This window comes from Ranitomeya imitator, chromosome 2 (genome assembly GCF_032444005.1).
Source record: "Ranitomeya imitator isolate aRanImi1 chromosome 2, aRanImi1.pri, whole genome shotgun sequence".
Taxonomy (NCBI): Eukaryota; Metazoa; Chordata; class Amphibia; order Anura; family Dendrobatidae; genus Ranitomeya; species Ranitomeya imitator.
The window spans coordinates 76,972,890-76,991,167 of NC_091283.1; the positions used below are offsets into that span (position 1 = coordinate 76,972,890).

Genomic DNA, 18,278 nt, shown 5'->3' on the forward strand with positions numbered 1-18,278 from the left:
CACAGGGGTCGGATCGGGTTTCATGAAACCCGACTTTGCCAAAAGTCGGCGACTTTTGAAAATGAACGACCCGTTTCGCTCAACCCTACTGCAGACAAATGGCAAGTAAAACGCAACAAGAAAACTTTTTGGAAGCAGCTAGAAAGCAGAAACAAAAGCAGCAACGACACTGCATGCAAACACAGACTTAGGCTACGTTCACATTAGCGTTGCGTCGGGCGCAACCGCGGCGATGCATGCGTTATGCACCCCTATATTTAACATGGGGGCGCATGGACATGCGTTGTCTTGCGTTTTGTGACGCATGCGTCATTTTTGGCGCAAGCGTCAGGGCGCAGAGGATGCAGCAAGTTGCATTTTTTTTTGCGTCCAAAATCAAGCCAAAAATGGACGCATGCATCACAAAACAATGCGTTTTTGCATGCGTTGCGTCGCCGACGCAACACACAACAATGCAAATGTGAACGTAGGCTAATAGTGCAGGGATATTGGCGTGACTAACTGAAGGTTAAAGGGCCTCTGTCACCCCCTCCAGCCGTTATAAACTAAAAGAGCCACCTTGTGCAGCAGTAATGCTGCATTCTAACAAGGTATAACCAAAAAAAAGAAAACAGAATGGACTATGAAACAGGCCCGCACAACCATAGAAAGTAGAAAAATAACACAATGTTTATTGAACATCACAGCAAAACATAAAAACATTTAAAATGTACCAATAGTGTACAAAAACACCCCTATTCAAATGCCCTACAAATAAATATGAAGTCGACATGAAACATAATACAATGGGTCAGCATAATATATGTCACCTTATATAGATGAAATAATACCCCCTAGTTGAAAGGGAAACGCATCCATATATGCTTAGGGCATAAGAGATGATAGGCGCAAAGAACCATAAGCCCCCTATTGGAAAAGCTAGAGCAAAGAAAATCTTGTAAAAAGGATGTCCGTATCAAATCTACTAATTGGTTTGGAAGTAAAGTGCCCAGCAGATAACTAGGAAAAACAGCCTATAGTTACAGAGGGGGGGAAATATAATGCCCAGCATACTCATCTGAGGCGGGGAGAAAAAGGACAGGCTGGAACCCAAAAATATATTGACTACACAAAGTCAAATAGAAGCCAGTGCCTAAATGTGAACGGCATAAGGCAGGGTAGGGTGTGTGAGCCCCACGCATATTGCCGCCACAGCGGCTTTGTCAGGGGAAGCACTTCTGACAGACTGCGCCTGTGCGGCCGCCCAGGCAACATCATGAGAAGTGCGGTGATGAAGATGACTCATGACTCATCTTCATCACCGCACTTCTCATGATGTTGCCTCATTCGCGCCACCAGGCCTTGCATCTCTTTGTTGCATCGTTTGCATTTTGCACGCATGCCTGCCTTACCGATAGGCGAAGGAGCTTCATTAAAATATTCCCAAACTGGGTCTCTTTTACGGCCTGCTGCCATTATAAGGAAAGAATGTAATAAACCTCAGATCGTACACACAAACAGATCCAGACTTGTCTGTCTGTGGCTATGCTGCAGTATTGTGCTCAAAGTTTCACTTTCATTTTCTTGTCTGCTTGCCCTTCCTCCTCCTCACACTTAGATTCACATTCTTCTTGTGTTGTGCAGATCTATTCCACTCCAAACAATCAGAAACATATTGTCTAACTTCTTGGACTTGGCACTGAAGGGGTTGATTCTGTATTCATAGGTTTGTAGAACAATAGGATTAAGGTCTTTTTCTCAACTCTGTTCATGTTGTAACATTTTTGCCGTGAAGAAGAGGCTGGGACCTCTGCGGAGTCAAATTCAGTTTTGAGAACTGTAAGTAAAGCGAGCGTCTGTGATAATATAGGAGAAAAACTGCCCACTAATCCTACAGAAACCTCTGGAAGAGCATGGCATTGTGAATGTTACACAGACAGCCTTTATTCTACCGAGTTAAACAACTCAGCTTTATCTCATGATGGAAGAACCTTTGGATGGTAAAATATTTTCCTCAAAAAGCAGTTTATTGAAAAAAATCCGATTTAAATAAAAAAAATTCGATTTTTAAAAAAAAATAAATTGATTTTTATCCACCCTGCTGTTAGATCATTTTTACTACATAAGGAATGCGGTAAAAATAAAATCCAAAGAACATTGGTGGGATTGCATTGTTTTTTTTTCACCATTTCAATTGTTTTTGTCATTTTTCAGTACATTATGCAGTAATATGCATCGTGTCATCATAGACCAACACCGAGCCCGCAAACGGATATAAAACATGATTAAATAATAATAATAATAAGTTGCTACTCATCATGGAAGGAGCTAAAGTGTAAACATGGCATGTTCGCAGAGGGGGCCTAACTCTGCCTGCACATGCGCAGATGCTAGCATGGGAAGGGCTGTGAAGAAGCCTCAGCAGAAGGTGGGAAATGATAACAGCCCAGTCAGAGACATATCAGCAGTCACGCGTTACTGAGACCCCCTTCACTCCCCAGAATGAGGCGGCACACGCGGTGCTGACAGCTGCTATCTCACAGCACGTCCTTCCCACCCCCCATCTCAGCTCATCTGCATTCTGCGCGGTTTTACAGTGCTGGATCACGTGACAGCACCTTGTCGCGCATGGTCAGTTTCAGAGCTGAAGTCTGCGCTTGCCTGGCGCACGCGCCTGAGCCGACATGTCATTGCGCATGCGTACCTCGCACCTGGAAAGTCCAGGGGCCTCCCTGTTGCATTTGCCGGGGCTACGGCGCATTATTTGTGTTCTGCTCTGTTAACCCCTTGTGGACGGCAAAGAACATGGACAGCAACGAAGCGTTTCACGAGCAGCTGCGGCTCCAGCAACTGTACGGGAATCGGGATCATGAGGACGGACAGGACCCCTATACCTTCAAAGACCCCTCTGATGGCACAGAATATGAGTGGGACCTGGACAAGAAAGCCTGGTTCCCCAAGGTGAGGGCCAGGTGCTGGCATCCTGCAAAAACGGGTCTGTTGTTCTCTATCGTCCGGTAATGAAGGGGTGTAAATGTGTAACGTCATGTGTACAGTGTATTATTATGCTGTAGGGGGCGCTGTCATGTTGGATTTATGGTGCTGGCGATCTGGCCATGTTTATCAATGGTGAACATGCCATAGACACGGACCAATCTTCAGAAGATCAGACTGCACTCTGATGGCAGCCGAGTGGCGTCTGATTATTATTTTTTTGTCACGTTGAGATAAGACGCTGAGATGTAGATTGGACGTGTTTGTGCAGCTTTTCTTGGTCAATGAAAAGTCCCAGACCCCATTCAGTATCCTAGGTACCAGTGCTATCAATGAAAAGCGCTCGTACGGGAAAAATGGGGGTGTGAATGAGCGCCGAGGGTCCAGAACGTGCACACGACGTCTCAGGCACCTCGATAAACGTTAAAAATGATGACCGTGTACACTGCAGGGTGAAAACCAATTGGGTGCACAAGTTGTGTGTTTTGTGACGTCTTTTAACCGCTTCATGCTTGAACGCCATGAAGCTGCAAAAAGATCTGACCTGACCGTTCTTCAGGCGCCGCCATTGGAAGTTTCCAGTGTTATATATGAAGGATTAGGTGAAAGACATTGCAGCCGAGCCGCCGCACGGACGACAAAAAAGATGATGCTTCATAAAAAAAAAAAAATCAATATTCCTGAAGCGTCTTATAGCAAAAATATGTGAGTACACCGGCACCTAGGAGACGTGAGCGCATACCCTCAAGGCAACAGAGGAACACTTGTCTTCATAACACTGCTTCAGACGCCAGTGACGGTGGCGCTCTTCCATTATAATTTGCACATGCCCAGTATACAGCCCCCTATGCAAGCTATGCCCAGCATACAACCCCCTGTACAAGCCATGCCCAGTATACGGCCCCCTGTACAAGCCATGCCCAGTAAACAGCCCCTGTACAAACCATGCCCAGTATACAGCCCCCTATATGAGTCATGCCCAGCATACAGCCCCCTATATGAGCCATGCCCAGCATACAGCCCCCTATACAAGCCATGCCCAGTATACAGACCCCTATATGAGCCATTTCCTGCATACAGCCCCCTGTACGAGCCATGCCCAGCATATAGCCCCCTGTACGAGCCATGCCCAGCATACAGCCCCCTGTATGAGCCATGCCCAGCATACAGCCCCCTATATTAGCCATGCCCAGCATACAGCCCCCTGTACGAGCCATGCCCAGTATACAGCCCCCTGTACGAGCCATGCCCAGTATACAGCCCCCTGTACGAGCCATGCCCAGTATACAGCCCCCTATATGAGTCATGCCCAGTATACAGCCCCCTATATGAGTCATGCCCAGCATACAGCCCCCTATATGAGCCATGCCCAGCATACAGCCCCCTGTACGAGCCATGCACAGTATACAGCCCCTTATACGAGCCATGCCCAGTATACAGCCCGTATACAAGCCATGCCCAGTATACAGCCCCCCTATACAAGCCATGCCCAGTATACAGCCCCCCTATACAAGCCATGCCCAGTATACAGCCCCCCTATACAAGCCATGCCCAGTATACAGCCCCTATACAAGCCATGCCCAGTATACAGCCCCTATACAAGCCATGCCCAGTATACAGCCCCTATACAAGCCATGCCCAGTATACAGCCCCCTATACGAGCCATGCCCAGTATACAGCCCCTATACAAGCCATGCCCAGTATACAGCCCCTATACAAGCCATGCCCAGTATACAGCCCCCTATACGAGCCATGCCCAGTATACAGCCCGTATACAAGCCATGCCCAGTATACAGACCCCTTTACAAGCCATGCCCAGTATACAGCCCCTATACAAGCCTGGCCTGTTAATATCTGCATCCTGAGACATTATTATGCGGAAATCTCATTATGGGATGAAGAACAGGCGCGGGTTAGGAAGACAATCTTTCAAAGGGGAAGTTGATGTTTATTTTCATCTTTTGGATGTAAACCAGAATGTTGTCATCCACTGACAGCAATCGGAGGTATTGACAACATTTGCAGCGTTAAATGGACTTTTCTATAATAGCGGTTTATCCTCTGTGTATAGGACAGGTGCAAAAAGTGTTCCCCACTGTAGGTCCGTACAGAATCCACAGCTGTTAGCGACTCCGGCTGTGACACAGGTTGCTCGGCCGATGTTGCGTTGCTGTATAGTGCAGGTGAATGAGATCGTACTAGTTAGTTAGTTAGTAAGTAAGGCCGAAAAAAGACATTTGTCCATCCAGTTCAGCCTATATTCCATCATAATAAATCCCCAGATCTACGTCCTTCTACAGAACCTAATAATTGTATGATACAATATTGTTCTGCTCCAGGAAGACATCCAGGCCTCTCTTGAACCCCTCGACTGAGTTCGCCATCACCACCTCCTCAGGCAAGCAATTCCAGATTCTCACTGCCCTAACAGTAAAGAATCCTCTTCTATGTTGGTGGAAAAACCTTCTCTCCTCCAGACGCAAAGAATGCCCCCTTGTGCCCGTCACCTTCCTTGGTATAAACAGATCCTCAGCGAGATATTTGTATTGTCCCCTTATATACTTATACATGGTTATTAGATCGCCCCTCAGTCGTCTTTTTTCTAGACTAAATAATCCTAATTTCGCTAATCTATCTGGGTATGGTAGTTCTCCCATCCCCTTTATTAATTTTGTTGCCCTCCTTTGTACTCTCTCTAGTTCCATTATATCCTTCATGAGCACCGGTGCCCAAAACTGGACACAGTACTCCATGTGCGGTTTAACTAGGGATTTGTACAGAGGCAGTATAATGCTCTCATCATGTGTATCCAGACCTCTTTTAATGCACCCCATGATCCTGTTTGCCTTGGCAGCTGCTGCCTGGCACTGGCTGCTCCAGGTAAGTTTATCATTAACTAGGATCCCCAAGTCCTTCTCCCTGTCAGATTTACCCAGTGGTTTCCCGTTCAGTGTGTAATGGTGATATTGATTCCTTCTTCCCATGTGTATAACCTTACATTTATCATGGTTAAACCTCATCTGCCACCTTTCAGCCCAAGTTTCCAACTTATCCAGATCCATCTGTAGCAGAATACTATCTTCTCTTGTATTAACTGCTTTACATAGTTTTGTATCATCTGCAAATATCGATATTTTACTGTGTAAACCTTCTACCAGATCATTAATGAATATGTTGAAGAGAACAGGTCCCAATACCGACCCCTGCGGTACCCCACTGGTCACAGCGACCCAGTTAGAGACTATACCATTTATAACCACCCTCTGCTTTCTATCACTAAGCCAGTTACTAACCCATTTTTCACACAATTTCCCCCAGACCAAGCATTCTCATTTTGTGTACCAACCTCTTGTGCGGCACGGTATCAAACGCTTTGGAAAAATCGAGATATACCACGTCCAATGACTCACCGTGGTCCAGCCTATAGCTTACCTCTTCATAAAAACTGATTAGATTGGTTTGACAGGAGCGATTTCTCATAAACCCATGCTGATATGGAGTTAAACAGTTATTCTCATTGAGATAATCCAGAATAACATCCCTCAGAAACCCTTCAAATATTTTACCAACAATAGAGGTTAGACTTACTGGCCTATAATTTCAAGGTTCACTTTTAGAGCCCTTTTTGAATATTGGCACCACATTTGCTATGTGCCAGTCCTGCGGAACAGACCCTGTCTCTATAGAGTCACTAAAAATAAGAAATAATGGTTTATCTATTACATTACTTAGTTCTCTTAGTACTCGTGGGTGTATGCCATCCGGACCCGGAGATTTATCTATTTTAATCTTATTTAGCCGGTTTCGCACCTCTTCTTGGGTTAGATTGGTGACCCTTAATATAGGGTTTTCATTGTTTCTTGGGATTTCACCTAGCATTTCATTTTCCACCGTGAATACCGTGGAGAAGAAGGTGTTTAATATGTTAGCTTTTTCCTCGTCATCTACAACCATTCTTTCCTCACTATTTTTTAAGGGGCCTACATTTTCAGTTTTTATTCTTTTACTATTGATATAGTTGAAGAACAGTTTGGGATTAGTTTTACTCTCCTTAGCAATGTGCTTCTCTGTTTCCTTTTTGGCAGCTTTAATTAGTTTTTTAGATAAAGTATTTTTCTCCCTGTAGTTTTTTAGAGCTTCAATGGTGCCATCCTGCTTTAGTAGTGCAAATGCTTTCTTTTTACTGTTAATTGCCTGTCTTACTTCTTTGTTTAGCCACATTGGGTTTTTCCTATTTCTAGTCCTTTTATTCCCACAAGGTATAAACCACTTACACTGCCTATTTAGGATGTTCTTAAACATTTCCCATTTATTATCTGTATTCTTATTTCTGAGGATATTGTCCCAGTCTACCAGATTAAGGGCATCTCTAAGCTGTTCAAACTTTGCCTTCCTAAAGTTCAATGTTTTTGTGACTCCCTGACAAGTCCCCCTAGTGAAAGACAGGTGAAACTGCACAATATTGTGGTCGCTATTTCCTAGATGCCCGACCACCTGCAGATTTGTTATTCTGTCAGGTCTATTAGATAGTATTAGGTCTAAAAGTGCTGCTCCTCTGGTTGGATTCTGCACCAATTGTGAAAGATAATTTTTCTTGGTTATTAGCAGAAACCTGTTGCTTTTATGGGTTTCACAGGTTTTAAAGTCCCCCATAACCAGGACCTCATTATGGATTGCAGCTTCATCTATCTGCTTTAGAAGTAGACTTTCCATGGTTTCTGTTATATTTGGGGGTTTGTAACAGACCCCAATGAGAATTTTGTTACCATTTTTCCCTCCATGAATTTCGACCCATATGGACTCGACATCCTCATTTCCTTCGCTAATATCCTCCCTTAAAGTGGACTTTAGACAAGACTTTACATAGAGACAAACCCCTCCTCCTCTCCGATTTTTACGATCCTTTCTAAACAGACTGTAACCCTGTAAATTAACTGCCCAGTCATAGCTTTCATCTAACCATGTCTCGGTTATTCCCACTATGTCAAAGTTACCTGTAGATATTTCTGCTTCTAGTTCTTCCATCTTGTTTGTCAGGCTTCTGGCGTTTGCGAGCATGCAGTTTAGAGGATTTTGTTTTGTTCCAATCTCCTCGCTGTGGATTGTTTTAGAAATGTTCTTACCTCCCTTCTGAGTATGTTTTCCTGGATCTTCTTTGTTCAAGTCTAATGTTTTTCTTCCCGTCCCCTCTTCTTCTAGTTTACAACCTAAAGCAAGTAGCAAAACATCCCATTGACTCTGACTTTGTGACTTGCTGGCCACGGCCGCTGTACTCTGGTGGTGACATCGCCACGCCGTTCACCTGCATAATGCGGCAATGTAGCAGCTGCACATAGCGATCTTTGCTGCAAGACCAGAGTGGTGGCCAAAATCTCCCCAGCCTGAAGCCGGCCATACACGGTAGATAGCAGTCAGCGGAGCCGCGGTTCAGCTGACAGCTCCCACTCCCGGCCCCCCATATACAGGAGCGACCGATCAGCCAAGGACTCCAGCCAGGAGCGAGACGCGGTCAGAGATTGTGATCAGTCCGCGGAGCAAAAGGATTGGGGGACTGAATTCCCACCACCCGATACTTCTGTCCCCCTACACAATCTGTCGGGGGAGAGTCTGGAGGCCCACCGACCCCCAGCTGGTTTGGGGGACTTTCATCCAGCATGCATGGAGGCCGTGGGCTTTTACATGTACAGCACATTCTTTATTCTTCCTGGATATTAGGCGTCCGGACAAGTTTCTGTGTGGCGGACGAGTACATCCATTTCTTGGCAGGCGTCTGAACTGGTAGCGGTGTCCCTCGCCTCTGCCCTTGTGATCGCCATTTCTAGCAATGAAGTATTTGGCTCCGGTTCTCTGCTGGTCTTATCCCCGGTGTTACATTTCTGGCTCTACAGATCCTCCATGCAGAACAGTCCGGAGTTGGATGAGCGCTGCCGTCTATCGCAGTCTTTGTGACAGCTGTGCGCCTCCGTCATTTCCCCTGGTCATGATTACACATCTTGTCGGACCCCTTATATGCCCCGCTATGGATGACAGCTGCTTATATCGCTGTGCCCGTGTGTGGGGACCCTGGGCCGGACCTGGCGTGCTGCATGGCCGCTCCCTGACCTGTAGAAGCTGGTATATTAGGTGTGACCCAGGCTGGATGGATTCGGCAGAATTGGGCAGTAGCCTGTGTCTATGGGTGGCATCAATCACCCAGATCTGACTGGTCTTGTTGGTTGGTCTGTGTTCTCGTAGGTTTGGCGTGAAATACTCCTTATGCAGAGATCAGACATGTCTACCGGTCACAATCGCCCTATAAATTGGACTGATGCATATTAGACAAACCTTGTCTGAACCCGCCAATTTCTGCCTCTCCGCCTGTCTCAGGTGTGTGGGTGGGAAGACAGACTGGGCATCTTCAATTTGAACATGCCCGATCCTTCCCTCTTGGGAAGATAACCTGCTGGTGAAGCAGCTACTTTTCCCTCCCCAATGAGAACATGCGTATCTACCAGGGCTGTGGAGTTGGGTCGGAGCCCATTTTGGTGGAGTCGGTGTCATGGAGATTGAGGAGTCGGAGGTTTGTCTTACTGACTCCACCGCCCTGGTATCTACATAGACGGGTACATGTTCATTGGGGGTGGGGACCATTTTGCGACATTTATGGAGTTCTATGAAACCTCTATAGCAAGACCATGTGTCTAACACTTTACTGGTATCTAGATTTTTGGGCTGCTTTTTTTTTTTTTTAGGATGATAAACGTTTTTATTGTAGTTTTTGTGATTTCTTTTGATTAGATAACAGAAGATTTCCTGGCGATGTATCAGGCAAATTATGGGTACACGGCTTCTGAGAATGAGAACGCTGAGCCGTCTCCAGCCCCGAAGGAAGTGAAAGAAGAGCAAAAGCCAAAGAAAGACCCCAAACCTGAACCAGAACAGAGTGACCCGAAAACAAAGGGAGAGAAGAGGAAAGCGGACCCAGGTGATGTGTAGACCCCTATTAATCCGGGTAATGGGGGATGCCAGGAAGCCTTTCTTAAAGGAACATGCATCCTGCCTTCCTGAGTCGGCTCAGATCCCGTCCTGACAAGATGTACGGCTATCGCAAGGCTTGTTCTTGTGGCAAAGTGGATGACGTCTTATGTATTAGATTTTATCTATGTTCCAAGTGTAACAGGGTTCAGTACTACGCCCCCGGGACATTTATAAAACTAGTGCAAAGGAAATCAACATTTTTCTGTAGCCTAAAGTGTTGCCCTCGTTCACAAATGTGTATTCTGGACAGGTCTCATATTGAATACATGATATGGATGGCCATCTGCTGGGTACAACACCCGACAGCCACACCAGTCGGCTGGTACTGGTGCCAGCTGGAAGTTATTGATGTTGCTGGAACAGTGGCTGCGGATGGGTACTGCAGAAATAAATAGGGGGGGGGGGGGATCGGCATCTCGCTGGCTGCGGCCACTATAGTTTTGATGAAGTTGCCATGGTCCAGCAGCATCCGAAAAGTTACGTCCAACATCACCAACAGCTGATGGGCGGGGTGACAAACCCTCACCGATCAGATATGGATGGCCTATCCTAAACATAAGCCATCAATAAAAAAAAAGAAAAGTAGTAGCCAACCTTTTTAAAGGGGTTTTTCCCATCTCCTCCTTTTTCAAATGTCTGATCCATATGGGTCCATCACATGCACAGCTTTCTCTATTCTTTTTCACATGTTTTGGCACCGTTCTCATGATCAATGTAGGTCTCAGGTCTGAGATCCAGTTCTGTCAAACAATTCTGCCATATTTATACTATAAATGTAGAAAATGGAGCAACGCTCTTTAACCCTGTAACGGCCTACGACGTGTATATCCGTCACGGGTCGCCTCTTTGGTGCGGTCTCCGGCGCTGAGCCCGCACCTTTTCCTGCACATGTCGGCTGATCTGATCAGCTGTAATGTGCACATAACAGCTGCGGGTGGAGTTACGATTCACTGGTGGCTGTTAACTAGTTAAATGTCTCTTATCAATCTCTGACAGCGGCATTTAACTTGCGCAAGCCGGATGCTCGTTTTATCTCTGCCCATCGGCACCCATGTCACATGATCGTGGGGCGCGATGAGTTGGCAGGAGATCCCTGTAGTTGTCATTGCTAAACTGCCGGTGGTCGGCGCACATAGGAGATGAGCATTTTTGTTATACTTGGCAGAGTTGCAGCCCTGCTATGTATACCACAAGCGATCAGCCGATCGCAGATTCTAGCCTCCTATGGAGACTATTGAAGCCAGTAAAAAAAAAAATGTTAGAAATATATAAAAAATAAAAGTTCAAATCGGCCCCTGTTCACCCCATTAAAAATAAAACAATAAAAAAAAAATACACATAATTGGTATCGCTGCATTCAGAAACACCCGATCTATCAATAGAGAAAAAGAATTAATCCGATCGGTAACAAGAAAAAAATCAGAATTACGATGCAATAAAATGCAATAACGGGCAATGAAAACATCATAGCTATCCCAAAATGGTATCAATAGAAATGTCAACTTGGCACGCAAAAAATGAGCCCTCACCCAGCCCCAGATCACAAAAAATGCAGACGCTACGGGTCTTGGAAAATGATGCCATTTTTTTTTTTTTTTTTTTTTTACAAAGTTTGGAATATTTTTTCACCACCCAAATAAAAAAGAACCTAGGCATGTTTGGTGTCTATGAACTCGTAATCAGATACAAAAACCGTGTGCACTACTGGAGAAGAATGGTGCTAGGTTAGGTTCCCACACCTTCATAGACTATAAAGAAAAAGAACCCAGCACTCAACTGATGCTTTAGTGCAATTTTAATGGTAGTAGTACCCAATAAACGTTTCGGTCCTTGAATGGACCTTCGTCAGTAACTACATGTGAAAACCAAAAACAAGTGTAAACAAAAATTACAGAAAATAAAGTTGCATACAAAATAAAGTATATACAAGGTATTTTGGAAAAGGACAATAGCATCGGTACAAAACTCTGGTCAATCAATACATAGAGTATATGCTGGGGAGAAAATAACCCGAATATCTAGGCTGAATTATGTTCCACTCAGGATGAAATAAGGAGAGATACACCAGAAAGATAATAGTGGGAGAGGAGGTACATACCGTACTGTAGAATAATAGAATAGACCGTATGGTCATAGGGTACAAAAACGCAGCGTCTGTAAGTGTAAGAAAGTCCCATAAAATTCCCATGGACCGGTAAGCACATGGTGTCAGGGGATATAAGGTAAAACATACCTTATGTGTGAGTCAGATAGGAGCGGTACTGTGGGTGGATAATGAAAAAGAAATTACATACCGAAAAAAAAAAAAAAAAAATCATACCGCAAAAACCGGCCGATCAGAGAAACGCTCTAGTGCAGGGGATTTACCTGAGGAGACCGAGCTGGATGGTGGTGCTGTCAGACGCGGTGTCCACCGCTGGTCTGATCAGAAGTAAGTGCGGCCGCCATCTTATAAGAAAGGGGCGGGACAAGCCAGCTCCAACAGCCAATCAGCGGCTGGGTGGCAGACAGGAAGTGACGGCGCGCTGTGAGGACTACCTCAGTGTGCAGCTCAATGAGAGTTCCTGTGTATGGTGACCGGAAGTGACATCACGTTGTCATAGGGATAGGGCAATACAAAAAAAAAAAAAAAACCACGAGCGCTGCGGAAAGCGCGGCAAGGAGAAAGTAGAAAAGGAATGAAAATACAGGCAACATAGGACAAGTGATATGGAGCTGAAGTGCCTATACGGAGATGATATGCTGGGTGAACAATCTCCATGGTGATAGGTGCTCCTATGGTCTATAGGTCTGATTAGTGATATGATCAGCTAGGTGAGGATAACCAGCTTGGTCCAGTGAGGTGTGCGGGTAGACCGAAGTGATCAGTACAGACGACTCTAGAGGTAAAAGAAAGGAAGAATTAGACAATGGTAAAAATTGCATCAATGACTTACAATGGTAAAAATAACAAAACCAGTAAGATAGAAGAAGTCCGTAATGACCTGTGGGAAAATAACATGATACCACATTGCAGGGCAAATCACCCGATAGTACCATACAGTCTCAGAGAAAAGAGGCTAAATCATAGTCTCTATTGAGTCCCAATGGGTGGAGGGTCTCCAATGTGTGGATCCAAAACGCTTCCCTCCGCTTTAGGCGAGCAACCCGATCACCACCCCGCCGGATGGGGGGGATATGTTCTATTACCTGGAACTGTAGCTGTGAGATATTATGACCCAAAAAAAAAAAAAACCACGAGCGCTGCGGAAAGCGCGGCAAGGAGAAAGTAGAAAAGGAATGAAAATACAGGCAACATAGGACAAGTGATATGGAGCTGAAGTGCCTATACGGAGATAATATGCTGGGTAAACAATCTCCATGGTGATAGGTGCTCCTATGGTCTATAGGTCTGATTAGTGATATGATCAGCTAGGTGAGGATAACCAGCTTGGTCCAGTGAGGTGTGCCATGCCTGAACTGCTCTCAATGTCATAATGTCCTTAAAGGACCCCGCTTCCATCATCCTCGCTCTGGAAAGTCATTCCGAATCCCGGAGTATTTCACATGCGCTTCATCATGGGTTATATACTTAATCAAATGTCCCTGTGGACTTCTATACATAGGTGAAACAACGCAACCTATTCGCGATCGGATTTCCAAACATAAATCCACGGTCCGCTGTAAGAACCTGTTGTTACCCATCCCCCTCCACTTCCATAATTTGGGTCATAATATCTCACAGCTACAGTTCCAGGTAATAGAACATATCCCCCCCATCCGGCGGGGTGGTGATCGGGTTGCTCGCCTAAAGCGGAGGGAAGCGTTTTGGATCCACACATTGGAGACCCTCCACCCATTGGGACTCAATAGAGACTATGATTTAGCCTCTTTTCTCTGAGACTGTATGGTACTATCGGGTGATTTGCCCTGCAATGTGGTATCATGTGATTTTCCCACAGGTCATTACGGACTTCTTCTATCTTACTGGTTTTGTTATTTTTACCATTGTAAGTCATTGATGCAATTTTTACCATTGTCTAATTCTTCCTTTCTTTTACCCCTAGAGTCGTCTGTACTGATCACTTCGGTCTACCCGCACACCTCACTGGACCAAGCTGGTTATCCTCACCTAGCTGATCATATCACTAATCAGACCTATAGACCATAGGAGCACCTATCACCATGGAGATTGTTTACCCAGCATATTATCTCCGTATAGGCACTTCAGCTCCATATCACTTGTCCTATGTTGCCTGTATTTTCATTCCTTTTCTACTTTCTCCTTGCCGCGCTTTCCGCAGCGCTCGTGTTTTTTTTTTTTTTTTGTATTGCCCTATCCCTATGACAACGTGATGTCACTTCCGGTCACCATACACAGGAACTCTCATTGAGCTGCACACTGAGGTAGTCCTCACAGCGCGCCGTCACTTCCTGTCTGCCACCCAGCCGCTGATTGGCTGTTGGAGCTGGCTTGTCCCGCCCCTTTCTTATAAGATGGCGGCCGCACTTACTTCTGATCAGACCAGCGGTGGACACCGCGTCTGACAGCACCACCATCCAGCTCGGTCTCCTCAGGTAAATCCCCTGCACTAGAGCGTTTCTCTGATCGGCCGGTTTTTGCGGTATGATTTTTTTTTTTTTTTTCGGTATGTAATTTCTTTTTCATTATCCACCCACAGTACCGCTCCTATCTGACTCACACATAAGGTATGTTTTACCTTATATCCCCTGACACCATGTGCTTACCGGTCCATGGGAATTTTATGGGACTTTCTTACACTTACAGACGCTGCTTTTTTGTACCCTATGACCATACGGTCTATTCTATTATTCTACAGTACGGTATGTACCTCCTCTCCCACTATTATCTTTCTGGTGTATCTCTCCTTATTTCATCCTGAGTGGAACATAATTCAGCCTAGATATTCGGGTTATTTTCTCCCCAGCATATACTCTATGTATTGATTGACCAGAGTTTTGTACCGATGCTATTGTCCTTTTCCAAAATACCTTGTATATACTTTATTTTGTATGCAACTTTATTTTCTGTAATTTTTGTTTACACTTGTTTTTGGTTTTCACATGTAGTTACTGACGAAGGTCCATTCAAGGACCGAAACGTTTATTGGGTACTACTACCATTAAAATTGCACTAAAGCATCAGTTGAGTGCTGGGTTCTTTTTCTTTATAGTCTATGAACTCGTAATGACCTGGAGAATCATAATGGCAGGTCAGTTTTGGCATACAGTGAACATGGACTTTTTTTTGCAATTTCACCACACTTAGAATTTTTTTCCTGTTTTCCAACACATGATATGGTAAGATAAATGGTGTCGTTCAAAAGTAAAAAAAAACTCGTCACGCAAAAAACAAGCCCTCACGCGGCCATATTGGGAAAAAAAAATAGCAAAGTTATGGCTCTGGGAAGGAGGGGAGCAAAAAAATGGAAATCCAAAAATGGAAATGCTTTTGGTCATTAAGGGGTTAAAAGGGAGCTATCATCTGAAAATAACAAATTGTTTAAATCAGGTTTTTGTCTTAGAAGTATTTTTTTATATATATTTACAATTTTTTTGTTTGTTTGTTTTTTGGATATCACGCTCTGTATTAAAAATAAAAAAATAGGAATCTTGCAGATTAAATATATGTAAAACTTGATATAAACAATAGGTCGTTTTTATGATTCTGTCAGCATAGAATGACTGTTCAAATCAAATACAGGCGCTCGATACATCATGGCAGGCCCAATTATTTATATACTCCTTCCGACTTGCTTGTTTTCCATCTAGCTCCGCCTCCCTTTTCTTTGATTGACAGCTCTGGTTTGATAGAGACAGAGAAGGGTGAAGATTAGTGATGAGCGAATATACTCGTTACTCGAGATTTCTCGAGCACGCTCGGGTGTCCTCCGAGTATTTTTTTAGTGCTCGGAGATAACGTTTTTCTTGCCACAGCTGAATGATTTACATCGGATAGCCAGTATAAGTACATGTGGGGATTCCCTAGCAACCAGGCAACCCCCACATGCACTTATGCTGGCTAACAGATGTGAATCATTCAGCTGCGGCGATGAAAACTAAATCTCCGAGCACTAAAAAATACTCGGAGGACACCCGAGCATGCTCGAGAAATCTCGAGTAACAAGTATATTCGCTCATCACTAGTGAAGATAGATGGAAACCAAGTATGTGGGAAGTTGTATATAAATGACTGGCCCCGTCATGATGCACCGAGCTCCTGTGCTTGGTTTGAACAGTCATTCTGTTAAGAGTCTATCGACAGGTTCATACTACCATAACCTCACTTGTTGTGGAGCTGGAGCATATTTATCATCACGTCCAACATTTTAGTCAGATGCAAACTTAGGCCTCATTTACACTGGCCGACTTGCAATGTTAAGTGATCGCCGATTGGCTATATGTCTTTAGCTTAATAGCATTTTGCACAGCCCGGCCGCACGTCTGATTGTCACACAAGTATCAGTAGCAGATCGTTCTGTGCACATAGGCAGCAATTGTTTTTGAAAGCACATCTTACTAACTCAGCACGATGCGCTTCCGAGAATGATAATTTTTAGGCAGGCTTAAAAATAATTTCACCTTCCGAACAAGCTGTTTGTTTGTTGGGTGGTTGGCACGATTGTTGGCATATACAGTGGGGCAAAAAAGTATTTAGTCAGTCAGCAATAGTGCAAGTTCCACCACTTAAAAAGATGAGAGGCGTCTGTAATTTATATCATAGGTAGACCTCAACTATGGGAGACAAACTGAGAAAAAAAAATCCAGAAAATCACATTGTCTGTTTTTTTATCATTTTATTTGCATATTATGGTGGAAAATAAGTATTTGGTCAGAAACAAACAATCAAGATTTCTGGCTCTCACAGACCTGTAACTTCTTCTGTAGTAATGGCACCTGTTTAAACTTGTTATCAGTATAAAAAGACACCTGTGCACACCCTCAAACAGTCTGACTCCAAACTCCACTATGGTGAAGACCAAAGAGCTGTCAAAGGACACCAGAAACAAAATTGTAGCCCTGCACCAGGCTGGGAAGACTGAATCTGCAATAGCCAACCAGCTTGGAGTGAAGAAATCAACAGTGGGAGCAATAATTAGAAAATGGAAGACATACAAGACCACTGATAATCTCCCTCGATCTGGGGCTCCACGCAAAATCCCACCCCGTGGGGTCAGAATGATCACAAGAACGGTGAGCAAAAATCCCAGAACCACGCGGGGGGACCTAGTGAATGAACTGCAGAGAGCTGGGACCAATGTAACAAGGCCTACCATAAGTAACACACTACGCCACCATGGACTCAAATCCTGCAGTGCCAGACGTGTCCCACTGCTTAAGCCAGTACATGTCCGGGCCCGTCTGAAGTTTGCTAGAGAGCATTTGGATGATCCAGAGGAGTTTTGGGAGAATGTCCTATGGTCTGATGAAACCAAACTGGAACTGTTTGGTAGAAACACAACTTGTCGTGTTTGGAGAAAAAAGAATACTGAGTTGCATCCATCAAACACCATACCTACTGTAAAGCATGGTGGTGGAAACATCATGCTTTGGGGCTGTTTCTCTGCAAAGGGGCCAGGACAACTGATCCGGGTACATGAAAGAATGAATGGGGCCATGTATCGTGAGATTTTGAGTGCAAACCTCCTTCCATCAGCAAGGGCATTGAAGATGAAACGTGGCTGGGTCTTTCAACATGACAATGATCCAAAGCACACCGCCAGGGCAACGAAGGAGTGGCTTCGTAAGAAGCATTTCAAGGTCCTGGAGTGGCCTAGCCAGTCTCCAGATCTCAACCCTATAGAAAACCTTTGGAGGGAGTTGAAAGTCCGTGTTGCCAAGCGAAAAGCCAAAAACATCACTGCTCTAGAGGAGATCTGCATGGAGGAATGGGCCAACATACCAACAACAGTGTGTGGCAACCTTGTGAAGACTTACAGAAAACGTTTGACCTCTGTCATTGCCAACAAAGGATATATTACAAAGTATTGAGATGAAATTTTGATTCTGACCAAATACTTATTTTCCACCATAATATGCAAATAAAATGTTAAAAAAACAGACAATGTGATTTTCTGGATTTTTTTTTCTCAGTTTGTCTCCCATAGTTGAGGTCTACCTATGATGTAAATTACAGACGCCTCTCATCTTTTTAAGTGGTGGAACTTGCACTATTGCTGACTGACTAAATACTTTTTTGCCCCACTGTATGTTCCTGGGAATGCTTGTTCATGATTATAGTATAGTGTAAATGGACCCTTAGACTTGACAGTCTTATAGTACACCAG

The 18,278-nt window shown here is 44.5% G+C and overlaps 1 protein-coding gene across 1 annotated transcript in view; it reads left to right on the plus strand.

The window, feature by feature from the left end:
• Positions 1–2,624: 2,624 nt before the first annotated feature.
• Positions 2,625–18,278, plus strand: part of HTATSF1 (HIV-1 Tat specific factor 1) — a 94,506-nt gene continuing 78,852 nt past the window's right edge. Inside the window, exons 1-2 of the mRNA XM_069747001.1 lie at positions 2,625–2,940; positions 9,751–9,937. Coding sequence (XP_069603102.1) covers positions 2,785–2,940; positions 9,751–9,937 — 343 coding nt within the window. The 5' untranslated portion in view covers positions 2,625–2,784. The remainder of the gene's footprint in view (positions 2,941–9,750; positions 9,938–18,278) is intronic.